Source organism: Tyto alba, unplaced genomic scaffold (assembly GCF_018691265.1).
Source record: "Tyto alba isolate M040663 unplaced genomic scaffold, T.alba_DEE_v4.0 Super-Scaffold_26, whole genome shotgun sequence".
Classification (NCBI taxonomy): domain Eukaryota; kingdom Metazoa; phylum Chordata; class Aves; order Strigiformes; family Tytonidae; genus Tyto; species Tyto alba.
The window spans coordinates 9,106,234-9,120,768 of NW_024881300.1; the positions used below are offsets into that span (position 1 = coordinate 9,106,234).

A 14,535-nucleotide genomic window follows, 5' to 3' on the forward strand; every position below is an offset into this window, starting at 1 on the left:
AGCCTACTTTTGTTAAAATGATGCAAAAGCATTAACCAGAGCAGTTCTGGACGTAATAATAACCAGAATAGTTATTTTTAAAATCCAGAAAATAAAATTATGCTTAAATCAAAAAAAAAAAAAAACAAATTAATAGTACAAATTCTAAAGGGATGGGCAAATTTTTTGATCAAAGACTGAGAAGTATGTTAAATCAAGAACAATAGAGATGTTAAATCTGAAATATTGGTATGCTGTTTCACTAGGCCTATTATGCATTTTACTTTTTTTTTCCATTTTGGCAACAGGATCTTTTTGTTGAGGCACTAGTCCTATTGGCCTCAGCTGTCACTAAAAATAATCATCTGCACAGCACTATTTTTATAATTAATTTATTTCTTCAACAAAAAATGTGGTCCCATCTATGATACAATCCATAAAAATTGTAATGCGCCAACTTCTTGAATTTCCTAACTTAAGATGGAAGTTTGTAGGTATACTGTAATACTCAGATCTAATTATATTGCCTAGCAAATAGAAAATTGCACAGTAAGCTTTCTGAAGACTATCAGTATGCTTCATGACTCAAAGTTTGTAGTGTTCTTAACTCAGTAGTAAATAACAAAGCCAATTACACATTTATGTATGTTTACACATTATGTTACCACACTAAGAGGCATTTGCACCTTTTATCATTTTCTAATCAGAAATTGTATATAATTTAGATTTATTAAATGCACTTACTGACAAACCCAGGTACCAGAGCAGTTAGAATGAAACTCCTAACTTCCTTTTATAATTATTCCCTGTTGACTTCTATATTTTTCCAACCTCCTTTCAACACAATATCCAAATAGCCTCAAACACAGTAAAAAACTGCTGGTCTAAGGCTATTTGTGACGTACAATCTGCTACTCAAGAGCAGCAAATACTTTAGGTAATACTAAAATTAAGACCTCTAGCAGAACCACAAATCAAAGGAAGTTTTAAGGAACAACTGTTGGGAGGAGGCAAAATCACTTCCAATAATGGCAACTGAAGCCTTTTATTGCAGCAGAGCACCTGTTGTAACTCACTCACTCACTAGTAACTGTTCACGCAGGTGTTTACCTGCATCAAAATGAGCAGCCCCATTGCCTTCCCCAAACTACTTCCATTCAAAAATAATCAAGATGACTCAATAGAGCAGCAGAACAACACACAACCAGCTGTCCAACAGCTATTTTCAACCTTTCTTAACTCCCAAACTCCAGTTTAATTAACTCAAGCTTCCTGCCAGCTTGACGCAGTGGCACAGCATTTTCTTCCCTGGAAACTAGCACTCTGCAGGCTCAGAAAATGGAAATTGAAAGTTTCTTCAGATCTGACACTAGTTTACTATAAAATATGTTAAAGCACAACCTATAAGAGCTCTAGCAAGACAAGAAGACAGGGATGTCCACATGAGAAGTTTCTCAGAAAGCGGCAGTAAACGATGGTGGAATATGCCCCAAATCTACAAGTTGATGACCCCGGTGACAGCTTGACGCAGCCCTAGGAAAAGAACAGGATGGAAAAGCTACTGCACTGCCCCAAGTGTGTAACAGCCCTGTTCTACCTTCTAATGGACACACTAGAAGCTCAACTTTTCAGTTAAATTGACTACAGCAAATTGGGTCTTGACAATTACTACCAACTTGTATTGAGCACAACATAGCAGGTTTTTCTCCTACTTCTTTGATGTGAAACAATTGACCACAAATAGATTTCTTGAATGTAAATTCAGCATGAGATCTAAGAATCAGGCTACTTCTCTCATTTCTTGTATCATCACAAGTAATAAAAATATCCGAGCCAAATTTTGCCATCAGCTACACTGTGTGTTCCCAAAATAGAGAAAGAAAAAAAAAGAAACCTCTGACTCCTAACAATCTGCACAACAGCATAGTCAGATTTTTGTACTTGCAGAGAGGATAACTGTGGACTATGAACAGATACAGTATAAATTATTAGTCAGGTATTTTCTTGAGTTACTACTGTAAACATTTTTGTTGGTAAAGAAAAAAAAAAAGGCAAAGTAGATCCACCTAATGAGGGCTTCTCTTTGTACAGGAGTTTTCACTATAGAATTGAACATGTCATCACACGACTATACATGGTTAAGAGGTGAATACAGAGAAATTGCTTTCTCCACTGCTGGAATGCAGTAGCAATTTCACAATTAATGGGGAAACTACCCTTTGAGAAGGACTGCATCATCTCTATCTGAAATTGAAAGGACAATTCGAGTAAACTGAATAATATAATTATGTAATTTGGGGTTTTGCCAGAGGATCAAGCTTAATACTTCATCAAGCTTCTTAGAACACTGAAATGGACTTTTAACAGCCAGGAAAGCCCAAGACCCCTGCGATAAGGTCTGGCCGGGCGGCCGCGGGGCTGCGCGAAGGGAGCGGAGCCGCCGCACCGCGGGGCTCCCCGGGCTCACCCCAACTGACAATCCCAGCGACTCGAAGAGCCTGAAATATTTAACCGATAATCTGAAGCAAGAGAACGACCTTTTCTAACAGGATATGCTGACCTTTGCACATTAGAGTATTTAACATCCAAACACATCGCACCAAACCGCAAGGGAATCAGGGCTTCACCTCTCACAACCGTGTTCGCGACCGTGGGGAGCGAGCGGCCCTACTCATTGCGCGGACGGACTCGCAAGTTGCAGTTATGCATCTCATTTACAGTTTGCAAGCCCTGTCTGTCCGTCTATCGAGTAGGTTCCAGATTGCTCCCGCGACGCGCCTGAGCCCGGGCAGCGGAGTCCCGCCCGGGGTACCCGGCGGCCCGGACCCGCCTCCCCCGTGCACGACCGCGATGGGGAGAAGGGGAGACCCTTGAAGGGGGGAAGCGCAGGACGCGCCGGAGCCCCGCGGTGAACGGGCCGGAGGGAGGCTGGGGGGGCTCGCACCGCTCCTGCCCGCTGCGCAAAGCTCTGCGACGCGCTCCGCGCACAGATCTAAACATCGCCTTGTTTCACCACTCCGGGCTGCCGAGCAAAAGCTCTCAGCCTCGCCTGATCGGCATGTCTAGGGAAAGGATGAGAGATACACGGAGATACTTCGACTCGTGGTGCCTATGGGAGATTTGAAAAAACAAAACAAAACAAAACAAAAAACCATCTCCCTAACGGGCTTACATATGTCGCTATAATTTTACACGCAGCCTATGGGCACGGCAGCCTTTCGCGGCCGTGCTCCCGGCCGAGCAGCGGCTCTTGCCATTGCACGCTGCCAGCTCGGAAGGGGCCGGGGGGAGCCCGGGGTGTCCCCGCGGCGGGGTCCCTCCCTCCCTCCCCCCCCCCCCCCCCCTCCCGGCAGCCCTTCCCCGGAGCTTCCAGTCCTCCCTTCCACCGCCACCCGCCCCCGCCTCCGGCCTCTTCCCTAAGTAACATCTGCGCTCGCAAACTAACCCGATGTGATGGATGGCCAGAGGGATGGGAGCCAGGGCAGGCAGCAGGCTAAGTGCGCCTTTTTATTAACTTCTTGTAAAGTAATAGCTCCATTTTAGCTGTCACTCCTGTCAGACAACAGCCGCACAATCGCGCGTGATGGGCTCTGCCCGGCGCCGAGCCGCAGGCACACTGCGGCCGGGCACGGCGGGAGTCCTACGGGTTCCCTGCCGAGAGTGGGGCCGAGAACGGGAGGCCCAGAACACGAAGGGGAGGACCGGCTCCCTTTTACCCCACCGGGACCCCACTCAAATCCCTAACAAAGGCGGGCAGCCAGCGCTCGGGTTCACCCGAGCCACCGTGTCCCGGAGAGGGGCCGGGCACCGCCGGGTCCCTCTCCGCAGGAAAATCCCGGCGGTCGGGCGAGGAGGACGGGGCCTGGGACACGGTGCGAGACGGGACGCCCCGGCGGGGCCACCACCGGCTCCCCGCGGGGCCGGGGCGAGGACGGTCGCCGCCCCCGCTCGGTGCCCGGCCGGGCGAGAGGAGCAGCACAGCGGCCCCGCCGGCTGCGGCTGTGGCTGCTTGCGGGGCTCCGCGGGGGGCGGGCACATGCGTACAAGCGGCTCATCCAGGCAAACACCCCTCACATCTTAAATGAGCTTCGTTTGCCGGCAGCCGCTTCAGTCGGGCTGGCAGCTGCCGGGCTGCGCTCGGACCGCCTCACGGGGAGCGCCCCCCCCCGCCGCCTCCCCGCCCCCGGGGCAGCCCAGCCCCGACGGAGCCCGCCGCGCCCGGCTCTCGATGGGGCTGAGCGCGGCGGCGGCTGCGGGCTGTGGCGGCGGAGGCTGAGCGCGCCCCGCGCGGGGGGCAGCGGGCATGGCCGCGGGCGGGCGGGGGCCGGCCCAGCCGTAGCCGCGGGCCACAGCGCCCGGCCGCGGCCATGGAGCGCCGGTGAGCGCCGCCGCCGCCGCCGCCGAGTCGCCGGGAGACAATGGCCCTGCACAAACTCTGCTCGGTGCTGGAAGGTAGGAGCCGCGGGCGGCGCGGCGCCCTCCGCGGGAGCGGCTGCCCGCGCACCGGCCGCGGGGGGAGCTCGCGGTACCGAGCGCGGTACCCCCGGAGCCGCCCGCCCCTTCGGCTGCCCCCTCGCCCTTACCCGGCCGCCCTCCGCCCGCGGAAACTTTGGTGCGGGGGGCGGCCGCCCCGCCGCTGCCGGCTCCCCACGCTGCCCCACGGCGCCGCGTCCCCGGTGGGCGGCTGCCGGGCCCCCGGCCCCCCTCCGCTTGAAAGACCGTGCCGGGGCGGCGGCCGGGCGGGCGCTGCCCGGAGCCCGCAGCCAGCCCGGGCTGCTCCCGGGCGCGGGCGGCGGCACCTCGGTCCGGGGGGCTCCCAGCCTGCGGGAACGCGGGCCACGGTGGCAGCGACCCGGCCCCAGGGCCCCGCTGGATTCCCGGACCACACCGAGAGCTTCCTACGCTCCGGTCTTTTCACAGTAACAATCATCTTTCTGCTTTCGGGACCCTCCTAACGAGCTGCCTGACCGCGGCCAGGTTATCATACTTGCTGTCGGGAGCAAGATGTGCATTCAGCAAGGTTTTCACAAAATCGGCCACCTGAGTCACAAGGTACTGCCTGACCGGCATTTACCTGCACTTCTCTTCCTGTTGAGGCTTTTAAATCTTGTTCCTAACTTCTTTAGGTTCAGAGGTAAACAACCGAGGAACGCTCTTCATCCTAGCATTTCTTTGTCTGTGGTACTATTTATACAGCTCGACAATGGGAAGGGGTTTTCTGATAGAAAACAAAGCTAGATATGGCAGTTAACCTTGTGCCTCAAGAGATTATTTCTAGCATTCTGTATGTTCTTTAGCAATAGCAGACTTAAACCATCAGGGATTTTTAAATTATTATTAAATTATTCCGTTAGGACATTTTAGAGCATCTGCTTGCATTATTGAAGCCAACAAGGCATTACTGCAGAGTAGAGAGCTGTTTCTGATATGCATTGATGATGAAAGTTGTAAAAAAGTCTATTTAAATCCCTAATGTTTCCATGGCCCATAAAATCCCACGTTCCTGGCCTGAAGGACAGATGTCTTAAGGGTTTAAATAAATGTTTTTCATTTATTAGCATAATTGAGAGACAAAAGATACTTGTTCTCAATAAACGTCTGTCTGTCTCTATAAGGTGTTAACCATCCACTGAGTTTAAATAACACAGGAACATAAGGCTTACATGGGGAAGAAAAGGCATTTAGATTATTTTTTTTTTACTTCCTCTTTAAGTAACATAGTTAAATACCATAAACCACTATAAAACAACCACAAAATACAACTGACATTTCTGCTTCTTAATTACTTTCTACATATGCAGATTTAATTACATTTCAGAAATATAGGATTGCTGCAAATACGACCACACAGGTTTTTTCCTGAACAGACCTCTTGACAATCTGTTATAATCACACCAGTGTCCAGGTAAAAAGTCCTTCTACAGGAAGTTTTTGGTATTATTCATAATCTATAAATTCCACAAAGCCATTAGTCAATAACCTGTTAGTATTCTAAACGCATCGCTTGCCACGACTACAGAAACAACCTATCATTATTTAGCATCATATACTCCCTTTTATCTCTTCTTCACTAGAAGTCTTCATATAGTCTGATTATTACATCTAATCACAAAGAAAGAAAAGATTCCTATAAATAAGCACATAGATTTAATCCCAAAAGGAAACTGCTGGGCATAACATTTAAAGTAAGCCTTCATATTTTATAAGTTGCATCTTAAATTCTGGACGGAAATTCTACCTACAGGGGCAGTAATTTATTTTTTCTCTCCATACAAATGTAGTTTTGTGTGCAGAACTGGGAGACTTCTGCTAAACCATGTATGAAGTACAATGAGGCTCAGTATATTGCGATAAGTCATATATCTTTTAATAATACTTAGAAGCAGTTTACTTTTCTATTCTTAACATGGAATGCATATATACATTTCTGTCATCCACAGAGGTTTATATTTTGGGCTGTATACCTCAGGGCAGAAGCAAGCCCTTCACACTCTCTTTGTGGCAATTCAGATTTCTTCTATTGTGCTTGCTCAGAACTACTCTATGTTATTCCTCAGCTATCAATAATAAGGGCTGATTTAGATAAACATCTTAATATAATTCTTATTGCCTCTCTCCATAGTGTTCAGGAAAACTTTTAAAAGTCTCATCCTGAATCCCATCACTTTACACTGATTGTTTGCTCTCATCCAGATCTAGCAGCCAGCAGTGCTGAGTGGGAGCGGTGACAGACCACGGCAGCACTGAGCCTGCAGTAGCTGCAGGTTTTGGTGGAGTGGAGCCCAGCCGGTGCCCACCTGCTTTCTCAGGGGTGTGTGTAACCTGCTGGAGGCCAAGGTGCTCACCACGGTGTGGTGGTTTAAAGACAAAGCCTTCACTTCTCAATGAGATTTTAAACACACTAGAATCATTCTTTAATCCTAGCACAGCTTGCAAAATGCAATTGCTCTGCAACAATAAAGCATTATAACCCGCTGCTTCACAAGAGAGAAAAGCAGCTGCTTTCTTAATAAAGCCATGTTTCTGTTATGGTTTGGAAGTAAATACATATATCTAGAATTTTCACATATCCGCTATTCCGCCAAAATGTGTTTGCTAAGAGCTTGTTCAGATTCTTCAAATATTCTCCCTCTTTCATTTCCATATGCTATTATTTGGTTAAAAAAAAAAAAAAAAAAAAAAAAAAAACACAACAAACCCACAAACCTTAAGTTGAATCCTGATTGTACATTAGTTTTGGACTACTTCAGTTGCTATATTGGATCAATTTACAAAGCCAAAATGAGAATTCTGTAGTTTCTGTCCTGATAATTCAACAAGCAACTGTGTCTAGCATGAACTACTGCTACTTCTGTAAAGTCGACCTTTCCAGCCTTCCAGTGAGGTACAGAATTACTTCCAACTCTGGCAGGTTGCAAGAACGTGGAGTGCTATGATTAACTTCCTGCCATTCTGCTCAGCCCCCTCATTTGCATTTTGGCATGATTTTAACAGCTAATTTCTCACAAACAAGTAGTGTTAGGAAGTAATGCTTCCTTCCACACAAAAGCTAGGAATTATGGCCTCCTGTTTCCAAAATCAAAAGGTGTAACAGTGACCCAAAAAGCTAAAAACAAGCAGAGAAAAAAGATCATTTAAAAATCTGTTAATGATTTCATGATTTGTCCATTGAAACCAAAAGCAAAATACTGACTGTAGAGGCCACAGTGGCCCTAAGGAAGGCAGTATCAAGTGTTAGTCAGAATTTCATTTGTTACTAAAAGACAGGATCAATGTGCAACCTTTTCTGCTGCACTCAAAAAAATCTAAGCACCAAACAGCTTTCACCACTAAGCAGTTAAGCAAAAGTAACTCAAGTAACTGTAGAACAGATTCAAAAAGCTCCTGTGTTGCAAGCAAAGCAAGTATTTGGTGGTATGTATAATGCTTTGCCATTAATACATATACAAACTTAATATCCAAAACGCACTGCTTCCAGAGTTTTGAAGAGTAGTTCAAAAACATTAACTCCCTATTTTTTCTAAGACATAGTTGGCAATGACCACTAAAATTTTGACAAAACGAGTTGGTTATAATTACACTGATATTAATAGAAAAGTTCAGTGTATAAATCAGGTATATAGTTGGAGCTGGGGTATAGAATAACACTAGATTGAAGCTAAAGGAGCTATTGAATTATATATCCCTATCTAATGAAAAAGCTAAGATTTTCATCACCTTCCCTAAGGTTTAATTCACGGAGAGAGATTAAACAGAAAAATTAACCCAAAATGAAACTTTATGAACTATTCATCATTTATGAACCTGTCAGAAATTCACAATGCCATTCATTGCAGGAATGGTGAAGACAGCTGATAAACAAATTATACCAGAAATTGTGTATACTCTTGTACACGTTGTTTACATACAAAACAGTTTACACATCTAGCAATGGACATACTTGTCTGGACTGAAGCAAAACCTTAATTACAGTGTCCCAGGTACAGTTGGGGTTCTAGCACTGCAAACAAGCTTGCTGCTTTTCTGCCTTATGTACTCCAAATTGTTTTTTAATTAATGAAGCACTTATAGTCTTGGACAACTTAAATAGCTTGCTACCTCTATTGAAATATGACTGAAAACTGCTACCTCAAATACTGTGAGTGACTGGGGTGGGGGAGCATAAATTTTTTGACAAAAAAGCAGCAGGTAACTTTTCATGACAGAATTCTACATGTCTTTTAGCTTATCTTTGTGCTTCCCTCCATTTTCTGTTATTACAAAGCTGACCTACTAAGCAGCAGGAAAGGACTGCCAATATGTTAACAATACATTTCACAAAACCTGCTTCTTTAGCTTACAATAAAATCCATGAACAGAGAGAAGTGTCTTTCTAAGGGACTGAGAGTGAGGAGCTAGAAAAAAAATATTTATACTCTGTACACAAATTGTTGTCAGACATGACAGAAGACAGCAGAACTTTTAATTCCATAACAGACATTCCTGAAAAGATTTCCACTGAAAAATATGCTATATTGATAATAAAGAACAAGAGATGAAGAAGCTTGGTACAATCTGATCTATTTTTAAGTCAAAAGTATCACTATCCAAGTGTTCTAGGAATAAGTAATCCCTGGGAAAGATGTATTCAGGAGAGTAATGTACAGCAGCATCAGTTCTGTCAGCTACAGGGAAACCATCTGAACTTTAAGTCAGCATATATATTTTAATAAGGTTTTTGGAACCCCTCTCATCAGCATGGTTTGCACATGCAGCCTTCTCATCAGTCTCTTGCTGCACACAGCTTGGAGATGAAAAAAGATCCTCCATATAAAAAGGAAAGCTTCTGTTTTAAAAATGAAAGATATCATTCTTCTGGCAGAAGTTTTGCTGGCAGACATACCCAGGAATGGATCATAAGTAACAGGATGTGGAGCAACTGGTAAAATGAAGCAGCCCACAGCTGCTTATACATCCCTAATGGAAGGAGGGATCAGAAATGTTAAATGTTTTGAGCAAACCTGGAGGGCATGAATTGTTCTGCAGATGATTTTGATCAAAGGGACATGGGAGAACTGCATTTACTTCCTGAATCAGTTAACCTGGTTTCTCTGCAGAGATACAGGCTCCCAATTTGTTTCTTTGGCAATCTTAAAGAGAGGAATCCCTGTTGGAACCAGCTGGAGTGAGATGAAACTGTTACATCTGAGAATAGACCTGAGTGCATTCAAATACCCTGCCGGCATGCTAATGGCTAACAAGATTTGTATCTTAGAAAGGCGCTGGAGTCACTGTTAATATCTGGTAAAGCCCACTTCTGATATTAAGCTTTTGTGAGGAGGATTCAAAATGGGTTGGCAGCTCCACTAGCGTGCTCTGGGTAAGACAGCCAAAATATGTCCTGCCTGATGCGCACCTTCATCTCTATTACTTTATTCTGTGGCAATCCTGTAGTATGTTCCAATATGAGGAACACCAGAGCTGTTAACAGGCTAAGTTACAGGCAGCCACCTTAACTGCTCTTTGATACTCATTTTACCAATCTGCAAATGTGCTGTTGAGGCCACAAGAGATAGAGAATATATACAGACTATGAACTACAAGAGCATGTGGGACTCGAAAACCGCTGTTTTTTCATCAGCAGCAATAAAATTGTTTGCCTAAAAAAGCAGCAACAGATGCAATCCAGTGTTCCTTTTATCAATTAGCAAATGTCACCAAATGCTAGGAAGAGAGAAAAATCTCATTCCCTAGAATCTACAAGTTTGTGTTTCTGAGCTAAAAATTACTTGAATCAGAAATTCACCTAATTAGCTTTCCAAAAGAAAAGGAGGTGACCATCTACGCAGAATTACATCAAATCCAGAGTGTCTGGATGCTTTACCTGATCTAAATTGCAGAGTTCTTTACAAGAAGACTGGTCAATCACTTTGAATTTGTGCAGCATCTAACATCATGGGACCCTACACTTGATCAGACTCCTTAAAAACAAACAAAACAAATATAAGTAATCTATGTTGTACATAGAATCTTGGCCAGAGAGTAAGATAGGATATGACATCACAAACTTCCCTATCACATGAATAGCTAACATTAATGTTTAGACGCACGTGGGTAATGTAAAAGCTGGGATACTGTGATAAGCAGTTACTGAAAGTAACATAAGTTTTAGCACACAGGGCAAATTAGAAGCTAGGTTTAAGAATAGTACACAGAAAAGCATTCATTCCCATAAGGCAAAACACAGTATATAATTAAAATCAAGCATTTGTTACTCTAGGCTGTATCTGCCAGAAAGCAGCAGGCATCCTGGCCAGATTTTCTAACATGCATGACCTGTGTGTTGCCAATTAATGTCTGTTTGGACTATATGTACACAAGGTGCTGCCTAATCCAGGGAGTACAGCACAGAGCTAAAACAGTGAATCCTGCTTTAAGCAATGTCTGTCATCTTTATCCCTAGGATTCTGACTACCACTATACTAGGGATGTGTAATACTCTAAATGATTAAGTCTTTATTTAAAAAAATTGGTGGAATTTTTCACTCTGTTTCTCAGTTGTGCACGACTGCTCCCCAGTTGGATGTTCCGCTTGCCCTGCATGCATAGATCCCCCACTGTCATCACGGCTCTCAGAGCCACACAGCAAATCTAGTCTGTTTTCTCTGTATGTGAAGATCCCTAGAGCATGCAGAAAAAGCAGAGGAAAGACATACCATAGAGAGCTCAGAGCAGTACTGTATCCCATGAAATCTGAAAAATGCATCTTGCCAGAAAGTACAAGCATATGTCAAGATTTGCAGCCTAAAGCACTTGCTTTTCTAAGAAACACACTGAGTTCTCAATATTGGGTTGAGTGCCCATTTACTATAAAACTATTCTCTTTTTTAAAGAGAAATAGGAGCCACTCATTTGTGAATCTCTCTACATATACTTCAGCACACAAATTAATAAAATTTTTTTGCATCTTAGATTAATTTTAGAAAATTTTAAGCAATGCCAGCAAAGAAAATCTTGACTCCTGCACACAATGCATGGTTTATTACACCAGTTTAAGGGATTCTTTTATATTTTTCCGTAAGCCTATTACAACAACCGAATATTAATAAGAATTTGCAATGTATGGTTAGTGTCTTCACTCTTAAAAATTTATACAGCTGTCTGCAGGCTATGTGATCTAAAATATTTAATGCAAAGAAGTGAAGAAAATGAAAAATCAATTCTTTTAAAAACAGAGACAGAAGCTCGTTGCTTTTTCTTTCGTTAACACACAGGTAAAAACTATCAGAGCTTTAAATGGTGGTACAAAAGTATGCACCGTAATTCATGGAATAAAAGTCTGTAGCAAATACCAGATTCATGAATAAAAGAAGCCCCTCTTAATCTGTCTGCCTCAGTGGCTGTGCTCCTATTGGCTTAATGACAGCCTCCCCTACACTGTACATAGCATGAAGTAGAGGCAGTGCAGAAGTACTAACCTCTACTATATTTACCAACTAAATATCTCTAAGTTTATAAGGTCAGTCTCCCATATTTCAGTGTAGAATTCTCAACACACTCCTCTATTACAAAGAAAACAAACCCACTCTTCTATCCCTTTGGTATTCAGTGCAGTCATGCAATCCTGCACTGATTGTGCTGTTGCTTACATTAGCAAGCCATGTTCAAGTGGCATTTTTACTTACTTCTGCTTCCTGTACCATTATAGAATAGGGAGCTAAGTCTAGAGTTAGCTTTCATCCACACTGAAGAGCAGTCATGTCACAGTGATATGTAACAGACTTTAAAAGAGAAAAAAAGAAGGAGCAGAGGAATATTGTGTCCTATTGCAAGTTCGGCTGCATTATAACTATTTGAATTTCAATTTATCGGCAATAACAAGATCATTCTTCATCCTTCTGAAAGTGCTACAAGACTTTTAGTGAAAGTAGTTCAGTATCTCATGTCTGTTCTAATTGCTGTGTCTGTGTCACTGCGCACAATACCAGCACTGTAGTTCAGCACTAGCTCTCCACTGCACCATCCTACAGGATCTCTCTCTTCCCTAGACACCTTCCTTCCTTCTTATTGACTTGTCCAAATTAGTCTTTAAGATTCGAAAATATTTTTCCAGGAAGTGGTATGGATTTAGGACATCAAGTGATTGCTTTGTTGTTTTTAAAATGCACACAAAAATAGGTTAATGAAAGCAGGCTAAAAGGTCTAAAAATATCCAGATTTTTTTTCTTTCCTTCTTTCATCCTGAACATCGATAGCCCTTGTTCTCAGCCAAACAAACTCCTGTTTGCTATCCCACATTGTACTGCGTCATGTAAATGCACAGAGTTGAAGGCAGCACTACCTCAGGCATCCTGCCCAGTACTCTCAAGAAGAACAGATGTAAGTCCTCTCTCCACCTTTTTGCTAGCAATGTCACAGAGATAAGGACAGCACACATAGAGAGTATTAGTCAGAGACACCTCTCTTTATCATACCATCACCCAGGATAAAAGCGATGGCAAAGGAAGGCCCTTAAACATTTGTTACCTGGGCTGCTTTGTATACATCTTAAGGGTTGTTGAGAGCATGAGAAGGATGGGCATTGCCAGGGAAAGGCAGGAGATGGAAAAGATTAAAAATAAAGAGGATGAAAAGGGCAGGGAACAAAGAGAAGGTGGCCCATGCTTACTATATCCACTCATACATATAACATGACAAAAGGAAGACAGTAAGACAAATATTCAGCCCATTTATCTTCTGTAATTGCTTGCATATCCATGCTGTTCTGCAGGAAATATGCACTGTTCTTTTGCACTTGCACACGCATACACAGCTCTGGACTATTAATAGAAACAACACAGGATTTAGTGAAAGCCAATCAGATTTTGTGAAGTCCTTCTAGGAGGCTTGTTTCTGTGTCTGCATCATTTCAAGAAGGGAAATCACTGGTTAGTGTAACTGAACATCTATTCTTATGTTGTCTCTATTGTACAAGAGAGCACAATCACTGAAATAAACAGATGCTTACTGATATTTTAAAGGTGAAAAAAAAAAGGTATACTGTGTTAGCCATAGTAATAGGTGTACAAAAAAACCCCAAACTAACAAAGCCCTGATTTTTCACTGTTACTTGAAAGTGACTAACAAAATTAATGCATATAGTCATGAAAGTATTTCTTTTACTCATATTTCTGTGTTTGCTTGCTTTAAGAAAAAAAGACAAAGCCCATTTCACATTTTAAGAAGCGGCACAAAAAGTTATAAAGGGATTGCTACGTCCTTGCAAAATAGAGGGTGGGCATAGCACATCTTTAAGGTTAATTCAATAGAAGTACATACTGATACCTGATTCACATAAGATTGTGAAAGCTGCATTTGTTTTAACAATAAAAGCCAACTTCCAAGTGTTGCTCAAAAACCAGTGTAGGAAAAAAACAAAGAAAACACATAGAAAATTTTATGGGTTTGATGGATGAACCACTTGGTGGATAAGAAATTGGCTGAATGGTCACAAAGACTTGTGGTCAATGGCTCCATGTCCAAGTGGAGAGCAGTGACAAGTGGCATTCCTCAGGGGTTGGTGTTGGGGCTGGCGCTGTTTAACAACTTTGTTGGCGACATGGACAGTGGGATCGAGTGCACCCTCCGCAAGTTCACCGATGACACCAAACTGTGTGGTGTGGTGACACGCTGGAGGGAAGAGATGCCATCCAGGGGGACCTGCAGGTGGGTCCATGCAAACTTCATGAAGTTCAACAAGGCCAAGGGCAAGGTCCTGCCCATGGGTCAGGACAATCCCAAACACAGATACAAGCTGGGCGAGGAGTGGGTTGAGAGCAGCCCTGAGGAGATGGACTTGGGGGTGTTGGTGAGTGGAAACCTGACTGTGAGCCAGCAACGAGCATTCACAGCCCAGAAAGCCAGCCGTGTCCTGGGCTGCATCAAGAGCAGTGTGGCCAGCAGGACCAGGGAGGGGATTCTCCCCCTCTACTCTTGCTCTTGTGAGACCCCCCTGCAGTGCTGTGTCCAGCTCTGGGGGCCCCAACGTCAGAAGGACATGGACTTGTTGAAGCTGGTCCAGATGAGAGACATGCAAAT

The 14,535-nt window shown here is 43.8% G+C and overlaps 1 protein-coding gene across 1 annotated transcript in view; it reads left to right on the forward strand.

The window, feature by feature from the left end:
• The first annotated feature begins 4,082 nt into the window (after positions 1-4,082).
• Positions 4,083-14,535, forward strand: part of NETO2 (neuropilin and tolloid like 2) — a 36,310-nt gene continuing 25,857 nt past the window's right edge. The window contains exon 1 of the mRNA XM_042797765.1: positions 4,083-4,431. Within this exon, the coding sequence (XP_042653699.1) occupies positions 4,398-4,431 (34 nt within the window). The 5' untranslated portion in view covers positions 4,083-4,397. The remainder of the gene's footprint in view (positions 4,432-14,535) is intronic.